The sequence below is a fragment of the Lycorma delicatula genome, chromosome 2 (genome assembly GCF_047948215.1).
Source record: "Lycorma delicatula isolate Av1 chromosome 2, ASM4794821v1, whole genome shotgun sequence".
NCBI lineage: Eukaryota > Metazoa > Arthropoda > Insecta > Hemiptera > Fulgoridae > Lycorma > Lycorma delicatula.
Window position 1 is genome coordinate 30,383,996 of NC_134456.1, and position 20,556 is coordinate 30,404,551.

Genomic DNA, 20,556 nt, shown 5'->3' on the forward strand with positions numbered 1-20,556 from the left:
ACTTTAAACCGATTCGATACTGTGCCTATTAAGGGAGATATGATTCTCTTTTGTCTTCGAAACCTCATTTTTTCAACCCCCTGGGTCAATGGTTGGTGATATAAAAAAATTTACCTAGATACGTTTTAGGCCCTTATCCAAAGAATGGTAGGAACTTTAAGAGAATCCGATATTTTAGTTAATAAGAATGTTATACAGATATTTTGTTTTTTCGAAAAAGCCCCCCATGGTCCAATTTTGGCAGTTAACAAACTCGACCGAGATTTTGGAACGAGTTATTTTTAAGAAATAATTTGTAAGTGATTGGCGCAAAATTACGGCAGTTATCGTGTCCACAAGAAAGTGAAATACATATATATATACATATATATAAACTTTTGAGCTGACGGTGGTTTTGGGGCTGGGGAATATGAAACGCGAAGATATGTCGAAATTTTCCGGAAGTCGAATCATGGTACCCATTACAATAGGTAGCTTTCTTATGAAATCTACCTAAAATTAACATCGGTTTAATCTACACGCATACTTATCTGAACGGTTAATGAAATTCATAAGTTAATTTGGTCTTAGTCCTTTAGTTTGTATCAGGAAGTAAATTTAAACGATTGTTATTTAAATGTAAGTTTATGGTAGTGATAGATATTTTTTAAAAGTTCCAAAAATTCAGATTTATTTATGCTTTTTTGTTATTTTGAAGCAATTAAAAACATTATCAACTATTTCCTGTTTTTAGTTATTATTTTTATTCTGAATTGATTTTTTAACAATTCCGACAAAGCAAAAAATTAGTTTATTTTGTACATCGATATTCGGGTGAAAAAAATAGTAAATTTAGTATAATAGGAACTCTAAAATAATTATGTAGGAGATTATAGGAAATATTTTTCTAATATGACAGAAACTAAAACGGTAACTTTTAATTAAACAATTTTTATAACAGAAAATAATTTTAATACTTTTTCTTTATGTTAAAATAAAATTAGTTTTAGTAAAACTGGTTTAATTTATACCATGAAATAAAAAAAAAAGGAAATGGTAAAACGGTCCAATAGCAAACGAAATGAACTAAAAGTAAAGAAACAAGGAATTTTAAACTTTTTTTGTAGTCAGTTTTTAAGTCGTTTAAGTTTTAAAATACTTTATCTTCTTGTTTATACATTCATTTTAATATACGCGCATATTTATTACTTACTTCAAGAATAAACAGATTATTCTAGGAAGACAAATGTACTGTAATTTCCTCAACTTTAACCAATCAGGTTACAGCGTTGTACTTATATAAGAGGGAATTAAAAGAGCATGACTGTACTGTTAGAGAAGACCTAGCCAAGATACTTGTTTTTCATTTCACTACATCTGCCGTAAGTAAAACGTGAAGCTCTGTATAATAATTTTTATTAACTAAGCGATTTTATGCTGTATTTTGACTCTAATATTGATGACAAAAGAATGTACGTTTAAATTGAGCTCTTTTAAATATAATTAGTAAAATAATGTTATTTAGTTTAAAATAATACAAGAGATAAATATTAAAAATTAGAAAAAAACGAATGCCTAAAAAAACCATTACTGATAAACATTGCTCTTAAATCTAGGATAATTAATAATATAGGATAATTAAAGAGCGTGCGGGTGATAATTTTGTATATAGATAATTTTTTTTAAAATTTATTTAAACATACATATTTATTTATTTATATAGCCTACAGGACTCTCGGTAACGTAAGGATTCCAACGCAGGGTCATACATCTAAATCGATTCAGCCGTTGAGCTGCAACGGTGGAACAAACATACATACGAGTACATACACTCTAAATACATTACATTCCTTTTTGTGAAAAAGTGTTAAAACGCTAAAATAAAGCAAAAATTTATAAATAAATATTTTAAAATAAAAATTAAAAAAATCTGACGTTGAAATTAAAAGTAGTAGACCTGTATTGTATAAATAATAATTAACACAAGGTTTTGAAAACTAATAGAAGATCGGAAGAGTTGTTGCCGAAGTTAAATCAGTAATTTACCTCATAAAGCTGACAATTCGGTTTAGAATAAATACATAAATCAGAAATATTTTATACAAATCTAATTTTTATGTTTCTCTAAATATTAAATGATGTGTAATCTATTTTTCAGGAGTGTTTTTATTTCGAACCCCAATAAAAAAAAGTTCTTAATTCGTCCCGTAGTATTAATCTATTTATGAATATATCTTATATTTTGCCAAATGCACTGATTTCTATAATCAATTGTAATTATTTATTTTTTGCAGAAACATGTATAATCATTATAAAAAAAAAGGTAATAAAATTATTTAATAAAATAAAATATAGGAAGTTGGTTCTACAGTTTCTTTCAGTTAAGTAAAATATTTTAAGTAACAGATGTAGACAATGTGATGGTATTTGTTTTCATTATTTCTTAGTACTGGATTAGTGTACGGTAATAATTAATATTTTATCAAAATACGGCAATTTGTATTAACATAAAAATAGGCGCTTTTTGTTCGATGATCCTAAATATAAAAATAGATAATATTAAAAAAAAAATATATATTTATTCAAATAATTTTTTTTGTTGTAATTACGACTTCTTGGATTTAGCTACATAGTACGTGTATTTTAACGAGGAAAATGATATATATGAAATTATAGCTGAAAAACACCAGATCCTTTCTGGGAATCGATTTCTAAATCGGTTAATCTAGAAAACAACTGGTCTTTAAGTTTTGACACTGCGCCAAATTAAGGATTACTCAGTAGTTTGGTTTTATTGTCGGTAATAATAAAGTATTATTTTTTACGTAAGAGTGGTTTTTTTTAATAAATTTCTTTATTAAAAAAAGAAAAATTATTAAAAAATGAAGTACTAGTTTAGTTTATTACAAATTTCTTTACTCATGTAAAAGGGGTATATAGGTTCTATAAAAAAAACCTTTATGCATTACTAATTTAGGTATTTTTTTAATTAAAAGATTCAGATACAAGAAATAGGTTGTGTGTTGTGTTTAATAAATAGATCAATACATGAAAAAGTGCAACATTGTAGTTGTGTTAGAAAGACGCAAGATAACAATCTTCCAACATATGAGGTGATGGTTTGTTTGCAAATTTTTATCTCTATCAAGTATCCCAAAGAAGTATAGCATACTATTATTTAAAAATATCTGTTCAGTTCTATTATTTTTAAGGATATGTAATTTTCTTTTGTTACTGTTGAAACGGTTGATTATAATAAATAATATAGTAGCAAAGTACAATAAAACAACGATGATGATAAGTTTACAGGTTGATAGGCATGTTGGAAACCACAATAAATTTATCCTTGAAGAGTTTCCGTAGAGACAGCACATTTTAGGCGGTGGGGTTATGCTTGCATTCGTTCTGTTGCTTCTTTACTGTCGTAGTGCGTTTGCATGTGTCTGTGTGTGTGTATACATTACTTTTGCGAAAACATTATGTTGTGTTTTGTTTACGAAAATGATCGGCGCTGTTGCAGTTTATTTAACTTTTACATTTTTTGTTGTTAACGGATTCTGTTTCTTTAGATTACATTAAATTTAATGTAGGCTAATATTATAATTCCACTTTACTGTCATGGAAGGTGAAAATAATGTGGTATACAAGAAAAATAATGGGTGGCGTAAACTTATCCATAGCCAAACGAGAGAAGTCGTTGAAGACTTCTCTCTTGAAGAAGGTGGATCAATCCTTCTTAAACACGTTCGGAAACGTGTCGCCCAAGCTACAGGAATTTCACTTAGAAGTGTTAAAAAAATTTTAAACGAAGCAAAAACTAATCCCGATAAAGACTTTAGCTCTCCTGAAAAAAAGTCTTTACGGCGCATTATCAAAGACATGGGGTTGAAATCGGAAAATAAAACTATAGATAAAAAAAAAATTAGAACTTCGGGAACTGAGGCTATGTTATTTAAGAGGTGTTAAAACTCTTACGGTACTCATCGTAACAAAAACAGACCTACAATTTATACGGTCGAATCCCACGTACATACCAAACCAATATCGTGGAGTGATGGCTCTGACCGCAACCTTTTTGCTCCGATTTCTAAAGGCAAGCGTGCTTGGTTAGCGTTTATACCGGATCTGAAAATGGTTTTGTCAGGAAAGCGCTTCTTATACTTAAATGTGATATAAAAATTTGAAGTTATCTTGACCTTGACGATATGAATTCTACTAATTACGAACGGTGGATAAAACAACTATTAATTCCTAACCTTCCCTCAAACTCAGTTGACGTCATAGATAATGATTCATACCATAACGTGCATCTGAACCGCGCTCCCAATTCAAACACGCAAAAAGCTGACATGATCGATTAGTTTATAAAAAATAACATGAAATTTACGAGTACAATGATGAAAGCAGAACTAACTACATAAGTCGACAGTTACATTATTTAAAATCGATTCAGTTTTAGCCGAGAAAGGTTACACGGTTTTGAGATTGCCTCCTTATTTTCCGGAATTAAATCCGATTGAAAACGATTAGGCGGTTTTAAGAGTATCGCGAAAAAAGATGTTAATTTTAAATTAGATGAAGAACGAGCGAATTCAATTATGAATGCCGAATGGAAATCAAGGTGCGACCGTATCAAGAAAATAGAAAATCTTAATTGTTTCGGAAACATTAATTTGATAATGCCATTAAAAATGTTATTAACGTAAATGGTGATAGTAATTTAAACGATGATTGTGATTTAGATAATAGCGGCTTACTCCATAAGCGATGATGAGTTATCAGGAATTAAAAAATTACGATTTGATTTGGTAAGTAGCAATGCTGATTGGATTCGGTTAGTAATATGTTCGTTCATAGGACAGTACTTCCCAAGCCAATTTGTTCTTTCTTCTCCATCGTCAGTCACTTCCACCTCAAACTTTTAGTGGTTTATAACAACCTCTAAAAGCATATGGTAATCCTGTTCTGAAATTAAAGCATCAAATTCTTTTAAAAAAATAACAAAACTAAAAAATTTGTAATAACTTGTTTTCTGTAAACTTTTGAATTAAAAAAAAATTAACAAAAAAAAAACAAAAATCCTATCCTAGTTCTTGTATCTGAATTTTTGTAATGCTATAATTTAAAAAAATACCTAAATTATTAATGCATAAAGGTTTTTTTCATAGAACCAGATTGTTTAGTTAAAAAAAAACAAATACAACATTTATGGAATAGTGTTTAACAACTGGAATTAGTTATAAATAACAGACGGAGAAAAGTAGAAGTCTAAAACAGACAATGGTTTATTTTGTTTTTATTAACTTTGTGCAGAAAATGCACTTCAAATATTGTAAATTGTATATATTTTTGCAAGTATTGTACTTAACAGAAGAAAAAAATATTAAGTTTGATGTGTGAATGACTTATTTTATTTCATACTATTTTACGGGACCTACTATTATAAACAAGCTGAATTATCTGTGTTAAAATTTACAGATTTTATTTATAGGTATTATGTGAAAGCAAACCCTTCATTAAAATCCCCAAAAAAATTTTAAACAGAAAGTGTTTCAAATTTTATGTTTCTACTTTATTGTTTCAAATTTTAATTCGTGTCCTGTGAAATATTTTTATTAAATATATTTCCAGCAAGTAAGTCAGAAATAACTGTTCCTTAAGAGGGACAGTGGAACCCACATTTGAAAATTCAAGTAAGCATTTATGAATTTAAAATAGTTAAAAAAAGTTTTTAAGAGGTAGAACTCCCATTCATGATCAAAATTAAGAAAATTTCCTAGTAAATTTGTTTCAATTTTTTTCTCAATTAAATTTTTCTTTTAAAATAATTTTCACCAAAGAGTATGAATACCCCATTTGATAATTCAAAAAATGTTTATTAAAAAATTATTTCAAATATTAATGTCTTTAATTTTTGTTCTCTTTTTTTTTGCTTTATGCACCCTCTGCAAATAATATGTAACTGCAACAAGGAGGTTAAACCACTTGTTAAAAATTAAGAAAAAGTTATTTTTTTCTCAACTTTACTATACAGAAGTTGTTGCAGTTTATGTCCTAATAACTTTTTTTTATAGAATGAATGGTTCAGCTAAATCACAGCAGAAGTATTTGCTATGTTTTATCAGTGCTGTATCAAAGATTTCAATCAGTGAATCTCAGCCCATGTGCTGCAGGTTCAGTTAAAATCGATTTGTTTATGCAAGCCCAGTAAAAATAGTAACATGCAACTGCAAATAATGGGTTAAAGATAATAAGTTTTTGGTTTAGTTTTGTATGAAATGCAGTTCTCTAAATGATAACAGAAGTATAATGCATTGTTTCCAACAGAAACGGGTGCTGCTTTACATATTTGTTATATGCTTTATGTTTGTGAATAATATTGTTGAATTATAAGCATCTGAAGTACAAGTAATGTAATTTCAATTGCTGTCTCTGAGAGTAATAATGTTCATTATGCAGTTGCTCTCTTTGGTTAACAAATTAAAGATGCCACAGGGCTAAATGTCTTCTGCACTTCATGAGTGGTATATTTGCCCCTGAGAAGAAACCGTCCCATTTCTGATTTTCTTAAAAAGCTTAACATGGGATGTTTATTACTCTTGAGAATGATCATACCATCTTTTGGAATGATTCTGTCTTGTGTCAGGTTGCACATGTCACTATGATTATGACGTCTAAAATATACATATGAATGAAAAGATATGAGTATAATGAAAACAAAACTTAATCTTAATAATTTACAGTTTCAATTTTTTTTTCATATTCATAAGGGTGGCTTAAAATTAATAAAATTAATTATATTACATAAAATTAATTATATTACTCGTCAACATAAAAAAAAAATATGTGGTGCAATAACTTGTAGCAACTGGTATCACAAGAATGGATTCTCTAATTTTTATGAATGAAAGACTTGAAGAAAATAATTAAAAGATTAACCTCTTTTATAACATTTTTGCTGAAATTATATGAATATTTTTTCTCAATATTTTACCAGTCTTAAAATATGATTGCATGAAAAAATGTAATCAAGCTTTGCTGCTTGTCCAGTTATGAAGTTATCATAATAAATAATGCATGGTTTTGAGTACACGGTTTTAATGCACGGTATTCTGATTGTATTTAAGATTATATAATAAATTGTAGTTATTAATTAAGTGTTTTTCTAGCTATTTTTAAGTTTCTTTCTGTGATTATTTGGTTTCAGATTACGATCATGAAATTGGCTATAGATACTGGATTATTATTATTTGTGTTTGTATCATATGCAAATGCTAAACCATTCCCTCAAACATTGGAATTAATTACAGCATCACATAAAGCTTCATTTCATGATCTTTCGCAAGCATGTGAAACTCTTACACCAGTTCATTCACATCACCAACCACAAACTAGTCCATCTCCATACACTATAACGTTAAGTAAGACTTTAGTTGAACCTTCAGATAAAATTGAAATTCGTATTACTGGAAAAAGCGGAATACAGTTTAAAGGATTTATGGTACAAGCTCGAAGCGGGGATAAAATCATCAATGGAAGATTTGAACGTACTAATAATATTGGACTCATTGATTGTTTTGATGGCAAAGAGGTTAGTAAAAAAGATGTATGTAAAAATTATGTACATACATATTACAGATTTTAAAATCACCAATAACACTGATGGACAAAAGAAAATTTTTTAATATTTCTCCAAGTGTGATACCATTTCTTAAATTGCTTTTTTGTGTACATTACAGATCTGTAAACACAATTTTTCTATCATCCTTAGTTTTAAATAAATTACGCTTCAAAAAAAAATTAAGGGAAAATATAGTCAAAATCTGTAAAATTTATAATTTTGCATGGTCATATCTGTGTTAGAATGACTTCGCTGATGCTTTTCTTTTATAAATAGCCTCAGGCACATCCCAAATTAATGTCCAACAGTAATCAGCTAACATGTTAGTATTCCATTTCCCTTTATAGCAGCTTTCCATCACTGAAATGTGTTGGTGGAAATGTGTACTGTGTTCGTCACTTACATCTTCGAGGTTGTATGAGAAAAAATCCAGATGTGAGCGTAGGAAATGTATTTTCAAAGACATATTACATCCCATAGCTATATATGAAGTAAGAAGTTGATTAATAATATTGGGGTAATCATCGGATTTTTGTTTGCCAAAAAAATTTTTGCAAATGTCTTTAAATGAAGCCCACCCAAGCTGCACATTCCACATTATTTAACATTGAGTTAAATACATCATCTTGACCAACTCTCTACTACTGAAATGAAACAACTAGCACTAGATAGGGAATCTTGGAGAGCTGCATCAAACCAGTCAAATGACTGAAGACAAAAAAAAAAGACCAACTCTCTTATTTGAGGACCAAAAAATATTCCTTCTTTAATTTTTCCTTCACTTACATTCGGAAATTTCTGCCTGATGTACAAAAACCCGGGACTATCCTTCTTCATTGTTTTGACAAAATTTTTCATTAGTTCTAGCTTGATACGGAGAGGGGTAAAAATATTTTTTTTGGTTCAATTAAGGGCTCATGAATAATATTTTTCCAATTTGGAATTAAGTTGTCTCATTTCTTTCACTCTTTGGTAACATATTGTTTATCCCTAGCTCGGCTATCCCATTCGCAAAGAAAACACATGTACTTAGTATAGCCTAACTGAATGCCTAACAAAATAATTATATAACTTTCAAATCACATATGTTCCAGCTATGGTTTTTATAATTTATTTTTTCAAGGTCTTTCATCATATCGTATGTCTCTTTCAAATTAATATCATAAGCAATTGGTATCGAAGGATATTTGTTACCATTGTGTAGTAGAAACACTTTTAAACTATACTTGGACGAACCTGTGAAAAGACACCAGTCCTCTTTAAGTGCAACATAAACTCATCAATATTTGCATAATAAACCAGATTATCTTCATCAACAAAGTACTGACAAAAAAATATTAGGAACAGGTAGGTGAATTGAATGGATAAAGAAGTAATTTCCCACTGTTTGTTAACTGTTGGGACCAAGGATAACCATGAAAAAAGGTTGAAATCATAGTAGCAACACATAGTACACAATTATGTAAAATTATATAAAAAGTGGTTAATTTTGTATTAAAATATTATAATAAACATATAAAATAATAATAAAGATGAAAATGTTAATAAATAAAATAAATACAGGAATAAATATTTAGAAGGCATTAATGGAAATAATGAGTACATCTAATTTGTACACACTAAATAAGTTTTCTTGTTTTAGATTAATATTATTTAAAAAATCACTAAGTAATATTGATTCTGAAAAAAAATAACTTTTAACATATTTAAAATTAAATAGTAGAGAGATGTTATAAACAGGCAATAATTTATTAAAGATGGCAACAAAAGCATAATAAGGCCCTATCTTGTACCAAAATGTTTTAATGAGTTACAAAAGAAAAGAAAACCCAGTTCTGTTCTGGATGCAGGTAGACATTACAATTTTCTTCTTTTTTTACAAAATACTAAATATTAAATATCAAGCCAGGAAGATCATTATTTAATGATCTTACTGGCTTGATATTTAATTTTAACTGGCTTTTTTTATTTGTATTTTGAAAATTCATTCTAATTATTTACTATTGTAGAAAAAGTTGTAAGTTGTAGATTGTTTTGCTAACACACTATCTAAAACTACATTAACTCATTTAGGTTCATCTCCATACATCCCTAATGTGTAGCATGATTATTATGTTTTAACATATTATAAAATAATGAATTAATTCTTTGATGTAGATAACAATTATTGAAGATAACAATCGTGATACTATTACAATACAGAAGTACTTAATTTGACTTAAGACTTTAACTTTTACAAAATGACAATCAATTGTTATGTATATAATTTAAATATGTGAGTTTTATACTTTTATATATTGAGTCATAAATTATAATCCCTCCTGAAGATGGCAGAATAGCCAGAAACGCTTGAGGGAAATGAATAATATATTGGTAAGGAGTTTATATTATATATAATAATTGTATTTTACCAATAATGCCATGTTAGAAAAACTTAATTTACAGTAATTATTATACAAATATATCCAATATTTACTTCATATTATAATTACATTAAATTACTTAATCTGAGTACTTAAAAAAATTCAAGGAGAGAATATAAACAAACAAAATTATTAAAATAAAATTTTATTTATTGGTTTGAAGGTCAAATCAAAGGAGTGTTTTGTAACAAGCATGAATTTTTGTCCTTGACCAGTGTCACGTGTTTGCATATATTACCATTTTCAGTTAATTTTTCTTAGTATCAGTGTTGGTGGCTAGTGGGTTAATAATTGGCTACACTAAACAAATTCCAGCATAGGGAGAAGTAAAACAAATTTAGTAGTTTTTTATATTTTCTGCTTGTTATATAAAAGAATACATTTTATATGATTTATTCAGTAAAATAATATTATTTTTAGTTATTACGTTACATTCTTTTACATATAGTACTATGTTAGAAAGTAATTATCATTTAAACAATCTTTTTTTATTTACGATTGATAGATTTAAAATTAATATAAAAGTTTGTTTGAATATAATTCTTCATTAGCAGAAAACTTCTATTGTAGGCTACTAGGAATTGTTAAGTCCTGGTGAGATATCAGGTAATAAGGTTGGAATTTGTATTTTAAAATTGAAAGCATAACAAATATGTAGGAGGTAGCTTTAATGAAGTCCAGAGTTAATTACTAAGATTAAAAGAGTTATTCCACAGTGAGATATTCCAAATTCTATAGAGATTAAATACATTGTAAAAATTCTTGCTCACTATGATGTTTATTAAATATAAATAAATGTTTACATTTGATGTTGCTAAGATAAAAATAGTATTTTCTACTAACAGAAAGAGAGATAGATAGAGAGAGTGTGTGTGTGAGTGAGAGAATATGATGATTTGATGAAATATAATGTGGAATGGAGAGAGCTCAAATAAGTGGATTATAAAGAAAGGAGAGATAGCAGTGAGTTATTATTATTGTAAAGCATTTGTTTCTTGGTGCTGAGTGGTTGAATGCAGTAAAAACTGGACAAGGTTGCATACTTGTTCTTTCTTTTTTAATAGTCTTAAGTGACATTTGCCTTCTAGCTAACATTGTGATTTCTATTCTCAGCTGGATGCAGAAGGATTTGGTGCAATATTTTATAACACTCTATGTCTAAATATTCAAATTGATAATGTTAAAATGATGGCACTTCACTTGATTTTAACTGAAGGTGATATTGTTTAATAATGAGACTACTGCCTTAGAAAATGTTAGGGTTTATCAATCTGTACAAGTTGCAATTATAATTTTTTTGATTTATCATGAGGATATATGGATCTTTATAATCTGAGCAATGTATGCCATTGGTAACTGCCTAGGTACTACTAGGCAGTTACTTTTATATGGATTTGAATACTAGATTGCAGATTGTGGTGTTCTTTGGTGGTTGGGTTTCAATTAACCACACATATCAGGAATGCTCGACCTGAGACTGTACAAGACTACACTTCATTTACAGTCATACATATCATCCTCATTCATTCTCTGAAGTAATACCTTATGGTAGTTCTGGAGACTAAACAGAAAAAGAAGTTTAGTGAAAGCTAGTGGTAAATAATAATTGATCATTTTTAAAAAATATGTGTTTGTAAAATTCTTTAAAACTATTTCTATTACTTTTACTTTCTACAAAAACAGCAGTTTTTATCTCAGAATTTTTTCCAGTATTTTGTAGTGCCTATCGTGGAAAAATTTATTATCAGTATACTATCATTATTATTATAATTTTTTTTAAATTTCAGAATACAGCAACTAATGCCGTTCATCCAGATCGTATTGACAAAGATGAAGTGAAACTGATTTGGTTTGCACCAACAAACCTGAAAGATGATTTTAACTTTGTGTAAGTGATTATTTTATGTTCATGTTATATAATGTGAGGGTAAAATTAATTTTTCCTTATTGATGAAATCAATTAAGTAGTTCTTAAAATACAGAGTGACTATTCTAGTGAATAATCTAATAGGAGCGTACATTACCAACAACAAATAATTTTTGATCAATGTTTGTCTAATATTATGAGTAGTAATCAATTTTAGCCTGGTTTGATAATATAATGTAGGTCATTAAATTTAATGTCTAATTGTTATTATAACATCTACTTATATAATTTTAAACAGTATGTAACTTCATTTTATGCTTATTGTTCACCTGTTTTTCATGAGTGAAACAGTACTGGGTTATTATTAAGATAATCATGGTTTCTAATACATACTATTGTTCATAAAATTTCTTATTTTTAAGTTTAAGTTTTGTTGCCATTTATTATATTAAATTTAAATAAAAACCTTACTACTTATTTGTTAAGAAAAAAGAAATATCTATGAAGTTATTAATACACAAAACCGTTAATTTACCAGACAGAAGGTGTGTTTTCATTTTTATCATGTGCCTTCTGTAAATTCTTTAACATATAATCACATTAAAAGGAATTTATTGAACTTCTATGTACTAAATTGTATTCATTCATGATCTAGTATAGTATATTGTTCACAAAATTATTTTTATTTTTAGATAACTGATGTAAATTTTAAAAAAATGTCCAAGTTTTATACTAAACCAAACCATTTTTAACAAATCACGGAGCTTTACTTTGTGATTAGCACTGTTGTTGCATTGTATTATCAACTGAAATTATTGATGGTGGTAAAATGAATTGAAAAGAATATATTCAGGAGTTGGTAATAAAGTGTGATTTAATTATTTAACTTATAGGGCTCACAATTAATCATATTATAGTAAAACATTATCTGAATTTATGTAGATGATGTTAGTTTGAATGAAGAATTTAATTTAATAAAATGTATATCCACCAAAAATGAATAACATTAAAAAAAAAAAAATTGTTATTATATTCTTTTAAATCATAATGCTTACCCATAATTTTTTTAACATTTTAACTGTAAAATTTCTTTTAAAACTAACAACAAAAATGAAATAAATTAATTGTTTTATAAAATCTAATTTTAATATTTATAATAAAAAAAAGATGTCTATAAAGTAAAACTTGAAGAGCAAAATTGAAGAACGCTTTATGCAGGAATAATAAATTAAAAAAAAAAACAAAATTAAAATAGAAACAAATAAATATTATCAGCTGAGCCATATAAATATGGTGTTCATATATATGCTGTTAATTTTAGGGAAAATAAACACACATCTTCTTATCAAGAAAACATAACTTTTTTATAATATTATTATTGATACATTTAAATCCTTTGTACATAAAAAACTACACAATTAAAAAACAATAATGAAAATATAATTAATAAACAAGTAACAGTTGAATCTGATGACTGGCTAATGGAAATAATTTAAATTTTTCAAAATTAATAGTTTACATTTAAAAAAATTTCAGTATGGGTCCCGAGTAATAGTTTCATTATGAAATTAATAGTTTTAATTTTATCAGTAGATTATATTAGCAGCAGATTCTACTTCAATTAGTGAGGTAGTAACTATCTATCTGTGCAATTTAAAAATTTAATCCGCATTAGATTTGTATTTTTTATCATAGGTATAATTAAAAAGGAAACTGTTTGAAGATGCAGAGATCTCTGCAGAAGTTCTCAAAAAAAAAGAAAAAGTAGTAAATGGAAAAATTGTTTTAATTCATTAATATATTCTGCTACTAACAATCAATTTGTGTGCTTTTATATAGTTTATAAAATATACTTACATAGACTGACAAAACTGAAGAAACATATAAAATAGATTTTTGTTTTTAATTAATGTATTATTATGATTTATATAATATTTTTTCAACCTTTATAATTACAAAAATAAGTTTTATACAAAAAATTTATAAAATTCAGTAAAAATTCATAATATATATTTTGTCAAGAATATTTCACAGCTACTGGTACAGATTGAGTGATTTTTAGAGATGAACAGATTTGAATACACTTACTTTATAAGATCTACATACTTGATCTTACAAAAATTACAGATTCAAATGCATTTTTTTTGTGTATTATTATTAAAAAAAAATAACTGTAAATCAATTTTTTTCTAGTGTCACTGTGGTTAAGGACTTTTCAACATTTTGGATTGGCCAGAAATCTGATACAATCAAGGTTAAATCAACTGAATAGTTTAGGAGGCTGTACTTCAGTAAATGGTACGTAGTACTTTTTATAAGGCACTAAAACAGTATTCACCAAAGGTGTGTGTAAATGATTTATAAGTGTTTTCTGTTTCCTGAATGAATAAATTTTAACTATAATCATAACATTCAACATGCAAAACTAGGTGTTTCATACAGTTTTTTCTGGACTTCTTCAGAAAATGTAATACAATTGAACTGTGAGCCAGAGTAAATGTTGGTGTAACTAAAAATAAATGTTATTAAGTATATCCCAAAGAGTATAACAATATTTTATAGAGAACTGGACAGAAAAAAAAATTAGCAACTCTTATTAACCCACAGCTGGTCTAGTGGTTAACTCGTTGCAAATCAGTTAAACAACTGATTTTTGAAGTCAAAGATTCCGAGGTTCAAACCCTATTAAAAGTTAGTTACTTTTATACAGATTTGAATAATAGATAGTGGATACGAGTAAACTGATTTAGGGCTCAATTAACCATTTGTCTCATGAACGGTCAGTCTGAATCTGTACAAGACTACACTTCGTTTACATGTCATACATATCATCCTCATCTCATTGGGCCATGGGGAGGTTGCATATTGTTCACATTAGGAAAAAATCTTAATATCAAAAACTTAAGAAGATAATAACAAAATAAAAATACATAATGCCATTATTAATACAAAACACCATTATCCCATTACTCACTTGGTCGAAAACAGAAGCACATTATAAAAGTATTACTTGAATACTTGAAAATAGAAAGCTTCAATTTAAAAAAAAAAATATGAATTATGTTGTAGCATATGAAAAATTCCAAGCCTGACTGGGATTTGAACCCAGAACTTTCCAGATTAAATAGAGAAATGCTATCTTAAACGACAGAAGTTGACAAATATACATCACTACTTTCATAATTTTAATAAAGAGCACACTAGTAAGATATTTCATACATTTTGCGTGGATCATATAACATACAATTAGCACATCATATTATAATGTGTAACTTTGTCATTTAACTGATGTCACCATAATAAAAATGGAATTAGTAGTTATATCATAAAAAAGGATCTAATTAAACAAAAATAGAAGAATCTGAGCTCTTGAAATATAAAAAACTCTCCATATAAATTTGTAATGGACAATGCCAGAACAAACAACTCATACTGTTTAATACACTATTAAATAAATGATTCCAAATTTCCTTACTACACATTAAATTTTCTTTGTTTAGTAAAGTCTCCAAAGAACCTCTCAAAAATTCTAAATTCACTGACATTTTGCACACAACGTTTGCTTTTAGTTAGTTTAAGTAAAAAAAATTATGTGCTTTCTACTGGACAGTTAAGAAAATGGTGACAAAGTTGTGTTTATTTTTTAAGTATTTCTGTAAATAAAATAATTATGTAAAGCTGAGACCATAGGGCAAAAGAGAAGAAAGTTTACACAAAATTTATCTTAGTTATTTTTATAAATGTAAATACAGCTAAGATATTTTCATAAAGAACTGTTAAGGCAGAAACTAAAATTTCAAAATCTTCATGGATACTTTTGCAGTTATTTATGGCATCATTTTTATAAAAAGTGGTGTACAGAAATTAACAAAATACCTTTTTTTAGGAGTGTTTGATTTTCAGTTCCATATATCTATTTACATTACTATTTTTACCTTCAGGAAAGACTCGCTTACAAGCTTCTGTGTCAATTAATTTTTCAAAAAGCAAAAGTAAACCATTTTAAATAAAGGACTCCTTTGATCATTGTCTTAATGTGTATAAATTATTTTTTCATTTAATAATATGGGAAAAAACAAACTGTACTGATTTTTACAAAAACTACGAAAAATTAGATTTTTTTTTGATACAGCTTTCAAAAACTTTAATGAATTTCTGCACATAAAGTGAACTTTTTCTGTAATTCAACATAGGTATCTATAAAATAATACACTTTTAATTTAATACACTTTTTTTTTTAAATTCATCACATTTATCTAGAGGAAATTATTTATGTTTGAAAGATCATTTTTTAAGCAGCCGTAAAATCTGATTTTTTTAATTTTACACTTAATCCATAAATGAAAACATCTTAGCAGTATTTACATTTTACTTAGTTATTACATTTACAAGTACAACAAAGAAGATCTCAACTTTCTGCATTGATTTTATTTATAGAAATATTATTATTAATTTAAATAAAAGACACCCAGTTTTGCTGCCATTTTGTAAATGTACAACCAGTCTAAAAACTTATCAAGTACAACCTATAATTGAGCTGGTTTGGAATTTTTGTGGGATTTTGAACGAAATCCCACTTTGGTGACTGGGTTATTTCTTATTTCTTCCTTCTCAAATACTCCTGTGCTAACAATAAGATTGTAATCTCTACATTGAATTCTCTACTCTGAATTCTTTCTATTATAAGCAGTTGTTTTTCAATACCATGTGTTATGATTTATAACCAATTGGTTGTAGATAGCCTGATTGAGACATCTTTTAAACTTGAAAATAGAAAAGCTGTTATTAAGAGTAGCAAGCATCGCATGTCAAACTCTTTAGGGAAAGTAAGAAGTGAAATAGTTTCCTACTGTCTTCTTCAGAGAGAAAATATACTGTTGTGTATCAGGATGCTAAACCCACTGAAATGTAATTGATATTAAGCCCTAGAAATGATACTTCACTACAAGGACTGACTGTATAATAAATATCACTATGCTCAGAAAAAAACAGCTTGAATTAAAGTCTATTTTTACCTCAAACAATTTTAGTAACATAGTGTAACGTTTATGTTAGGTCCTAGAATGATTTAATGAAATTCTGATGTCTGTTGATCTAATGAATGTAGGAACTAAAAAATATAATAAAATGAATACAGAGATTTGATAAATAAATATATTAATAAATTAAAAATAACTAGATCTATTAATTTACTGAAAAGAAATTTGTATCAGCAATGTTCTAAAGTCTTCCAGTAATAATTTAAGGGATCTTATTTATCATAAAATTGAACTGTAATGCAATTTGAATATGTGTTAATATTTTATATTAAATAAGAAATTATCCAATAAGATTAATAGATAAACCTGTTAAAAACGTAAAACAAAAATTATAGAAAATCTATTTTTTTTTCTTTTCAGTTGAATTCTGTTCCTAAGTCTGCAATTCAACTACTGCATCTTTACCACAGATCCATTCTTTCTTTCTTGTCAGAAGCACTATTTCCGAGATCATCATCACTTCAGATGTTTTACATCACAGTGTTTTAGATTCCTGTTTACAGTTGGTTTTGTTATATTTTTATAGACATTTTTAAATTTACAGCTTTTAATAGTTTTTATTCAATTTAATAAATTGCTGTCTTTGAACAGGTTAAATTAGGCAATTTTTTAATATGCAATGGTTATAGATTCCATAACTTTTTTCTGTTTTTGGTATTTTATTCTTAATTTTATACAATAAATTTACAATTGTTATTATCTTTTTTATCAATTTCTGGCACTAAAACTTTCATTCATTCTTATACAATGAAATTTAAAATAAAACATTCATGTAGTTTCACTGTTAAAGTTCATTCAAAAAGCCAAGATGAATGACATCATCTTAAGACTGATTAGCTCCAATCTAAAGCAAATTACAACCAATATTTAGGCAAAAGACTTTTGAGAGATGAACAGTTAATCTAAAAAAATAAAAACTCTTCTTACCTTTAAATGAAAGTATAAATCTGTAGTTCTTCAGTATTTTAATTTTGATGTACTAATTATTTTCTAAAATAATGTAAATGTATATCTTCTGTGATGAACCAAAGAAGCATTTTGTCTCCTTATCAACTGGATGAAAATACAAAATTTGCTAGCATACCACAAGTGATAGAAAACTTTCTGATAGGAATTTACGCAGTTATTTTAATTAAACAATTGTATAAGTGATTGATTGTTACTATAATATACTATTCAAAATTTAATACTCATATATGTGCATGTCATATCTGCTTAAAAATAAAACTAGTTATAACCATTAATCTGCATATTTTGTAAAGATAAGAATAGTGTGTCAGTTCGACACTAATTTTGACAAGAAAATGTAATACTATTTTTATAAGAATGTGTTGAATTTTTGAGAATAACAATTATAATTTTATTAATAAAAAATAGTAAATAATTTTTTTGTTTTTTATTTGTTTAGGGTTAAATTAGCTAATCACACTCTTGCTTACTGATATTAAACAGCCAACTGATTACAGTTGGAGTGTTTGCCTAGATTCAGGTCAATCACCCATCAAAACTGCCAGAATCATTCCATGTCTGAACTTCAGTAACTAAGCATATTAGTATCATGGGCATTCAAATTTTTTTATTAATATGGTTACTAGAGTGACCCTTCATTTTTATTTATTTTATATTTTCCTCACAAAATGCTATAAATCCATTTAGTGTTCAGTAATTGGTCCTATCTAGTATAAGGTCAACAAAGAAGCACTGAGACAATACTAATAATTGGACTTCAAGAACAAATACTTTTAACTAGAGAATTTAAATCCAGTTAAAAGTACGAGGGTTATTTTTTTCAAGGTCCAATCGGTCACGAAATTAAAATCACAGTGAAAATAAAAATAAAATTATTTGTAACAAGTATTTACATAGTTACGCTATTTATTTACATAGTCGCCACTCCGATTTAGACATTTGTCGTAGCGTGGTACTAACTTTCCAATACCCTCGTCATAGAACGGAGCCGCCTGTGTTTTCAGCTATGTTTCTACGCTGGTCTGCAGCTCGATGTCTGTGCCAAAATGTTGTCCTCCTAGCTAGCATTTCAGGAAACGAATCACTCAATACAGAAATTGTGAACCGACGATTTTCTCGAATTGCCACATCCACTCGCTCAACGAGATCATCGGTTGACACTCGCTTCCTTCCCTGACCGCCTGCATCATAAACATCTGTATGTCCCGCTTTTTCTTCACCATTGTCGCACTTTGGTGTCACTCCTTGAAGTTTCACCGTACACATTACTTATTCGTCGAGGAAATTCACTGCATTACAACCCTCAGCTTGAAGAAATCACTTCACACTTGGCGGGAGATGCTATTGTTGTAAACATGTTTACGTGCTAGCTGCGTGTTCAGAACTAAACGAAGTGACGCGGCGTGATTGAAGACCATACTAGAGACGATGCGCAACACATATGTGCAAAGGTTCATCCGATTTTTGCGCGGGTTTTTTATTTCGCGACCGATCGGACCTTGAAAAAAAAACACTCGTATATAAAAAAAATAAAAAATTGTAATAAAGCTGACGAAAGTAAAACAATTTTAAAAAGCCAAAAGAATAATAATTATTCTAAATTTACGCTTTTAGAAGTAGATATCAAATAAAAACAATTAATAACTTACTAAAGTTTGGTTCCAGATTTACATTATATATAAGATTACAAAAAAAAAAAAAAACAAAAAAAAATAATGCCCTGATGTAGATAATCCACACGTCCGGAACTTAACTCCTACGTTCCACGTCCAGGGTGGAAACAGCTGCACATAAGTACTATTTTTAATGCTGGCTAACGGGGCTCCGAGTGATTTTCTCAGAGATGTAATTTGTCTGCCTAACTACACCTATAGGCCATATTCAAGGACTGGATTTTGCGGCCACCTGCAGATTCGAAAATTTAATTGATTAAGAAAAATGGATTGATACCATCTTTAGAGCTGGCGATATGGCGGCCAGGGTCGAAGTGATTGCAGGTGTAACGGAGGCCCTTCTGCTGTTCACATGTCCACTGCGATGGCAAGCATGTAGTTAAGGTGCCTATGTATGTAAACTTTGGTGTGTATTGGCCTGGAGTCCAGTGCAAATTATAACTGATGTTACAAGGAAAACATATCCCATCTCCAAAAGATGGTTGTTTGTAAGGCAGATTGGATGAGCTTCACAGCTAGGACGATACTCCCTGAAACAACTGGAGTTATCGAAGCCGATGTCGACGCTATAACTAATGCGATACTTGACTCGGCATCTAGATATATTCCCATCCGGGAAACTTAAGAAGCGACCCGTTCTGTGGTGGAACGATGAAATAAGTGAAGCTATTAAAAGAATGGAAAAAGCGTATAACACTTTTAACAAACGTCCCACAGTTGAAAATCTAATTGGATTTAAAAAATACAGGGCGTATGCAAAAAGACTTATGATAGACTAAAAAACGATCCTGGCAGCCATACGCGTCATCCATTGACAGAAACACAACTGCAACAGACGTTTGGAAGAAAGTGAAGGCGATTTGTGGGCGTAAAAACTTTACTCCCACAACTAGCCTTCAATATAAAGATGAAATTAAAGACACTCCAAAGAAATTGCAGAGTTATTAGCCAATCACTTCGAAAAAGCCAGCAAAACGGCTAATTT

At 28.4% G+C, this 20,556-nt stretch overlaps 1 protein-coding gene across 1 annotated transcript; it reads left to right on the top strand.

The window, feature by feature from the left end:
• Positions 1 to 1,222: 1,222 nt before the first annotated feature.
• LOC142320597 (putative defense protein 2) lies at positions 1,223 to 18,313 on the top strand. Its single transcript, XM_075358573.1, has 5 exons — positions 1,223 to 1,361; positions 7,187 to 7,570; positions 11,811 to 11,911; positions 14,084 to 14,188; positions 17,290 to 18,313. Exons 2-4 carry the CDS (start codon positions 7,196 to 7,198, stop codon positions 14,160 to 14,162), a joined length of 555 nt encoding a protein of 184 aa, XP_075214688.1. The 5' UTR covers positions 1,223 to 1,361; positions 7,187 to 7,195; the 3' UTR covers positions 14,163 to 14,188; positions 17,290 to 18,313.
• Positions 18,314 to 20,556: the final 2,243 nt, after the last annotated feature.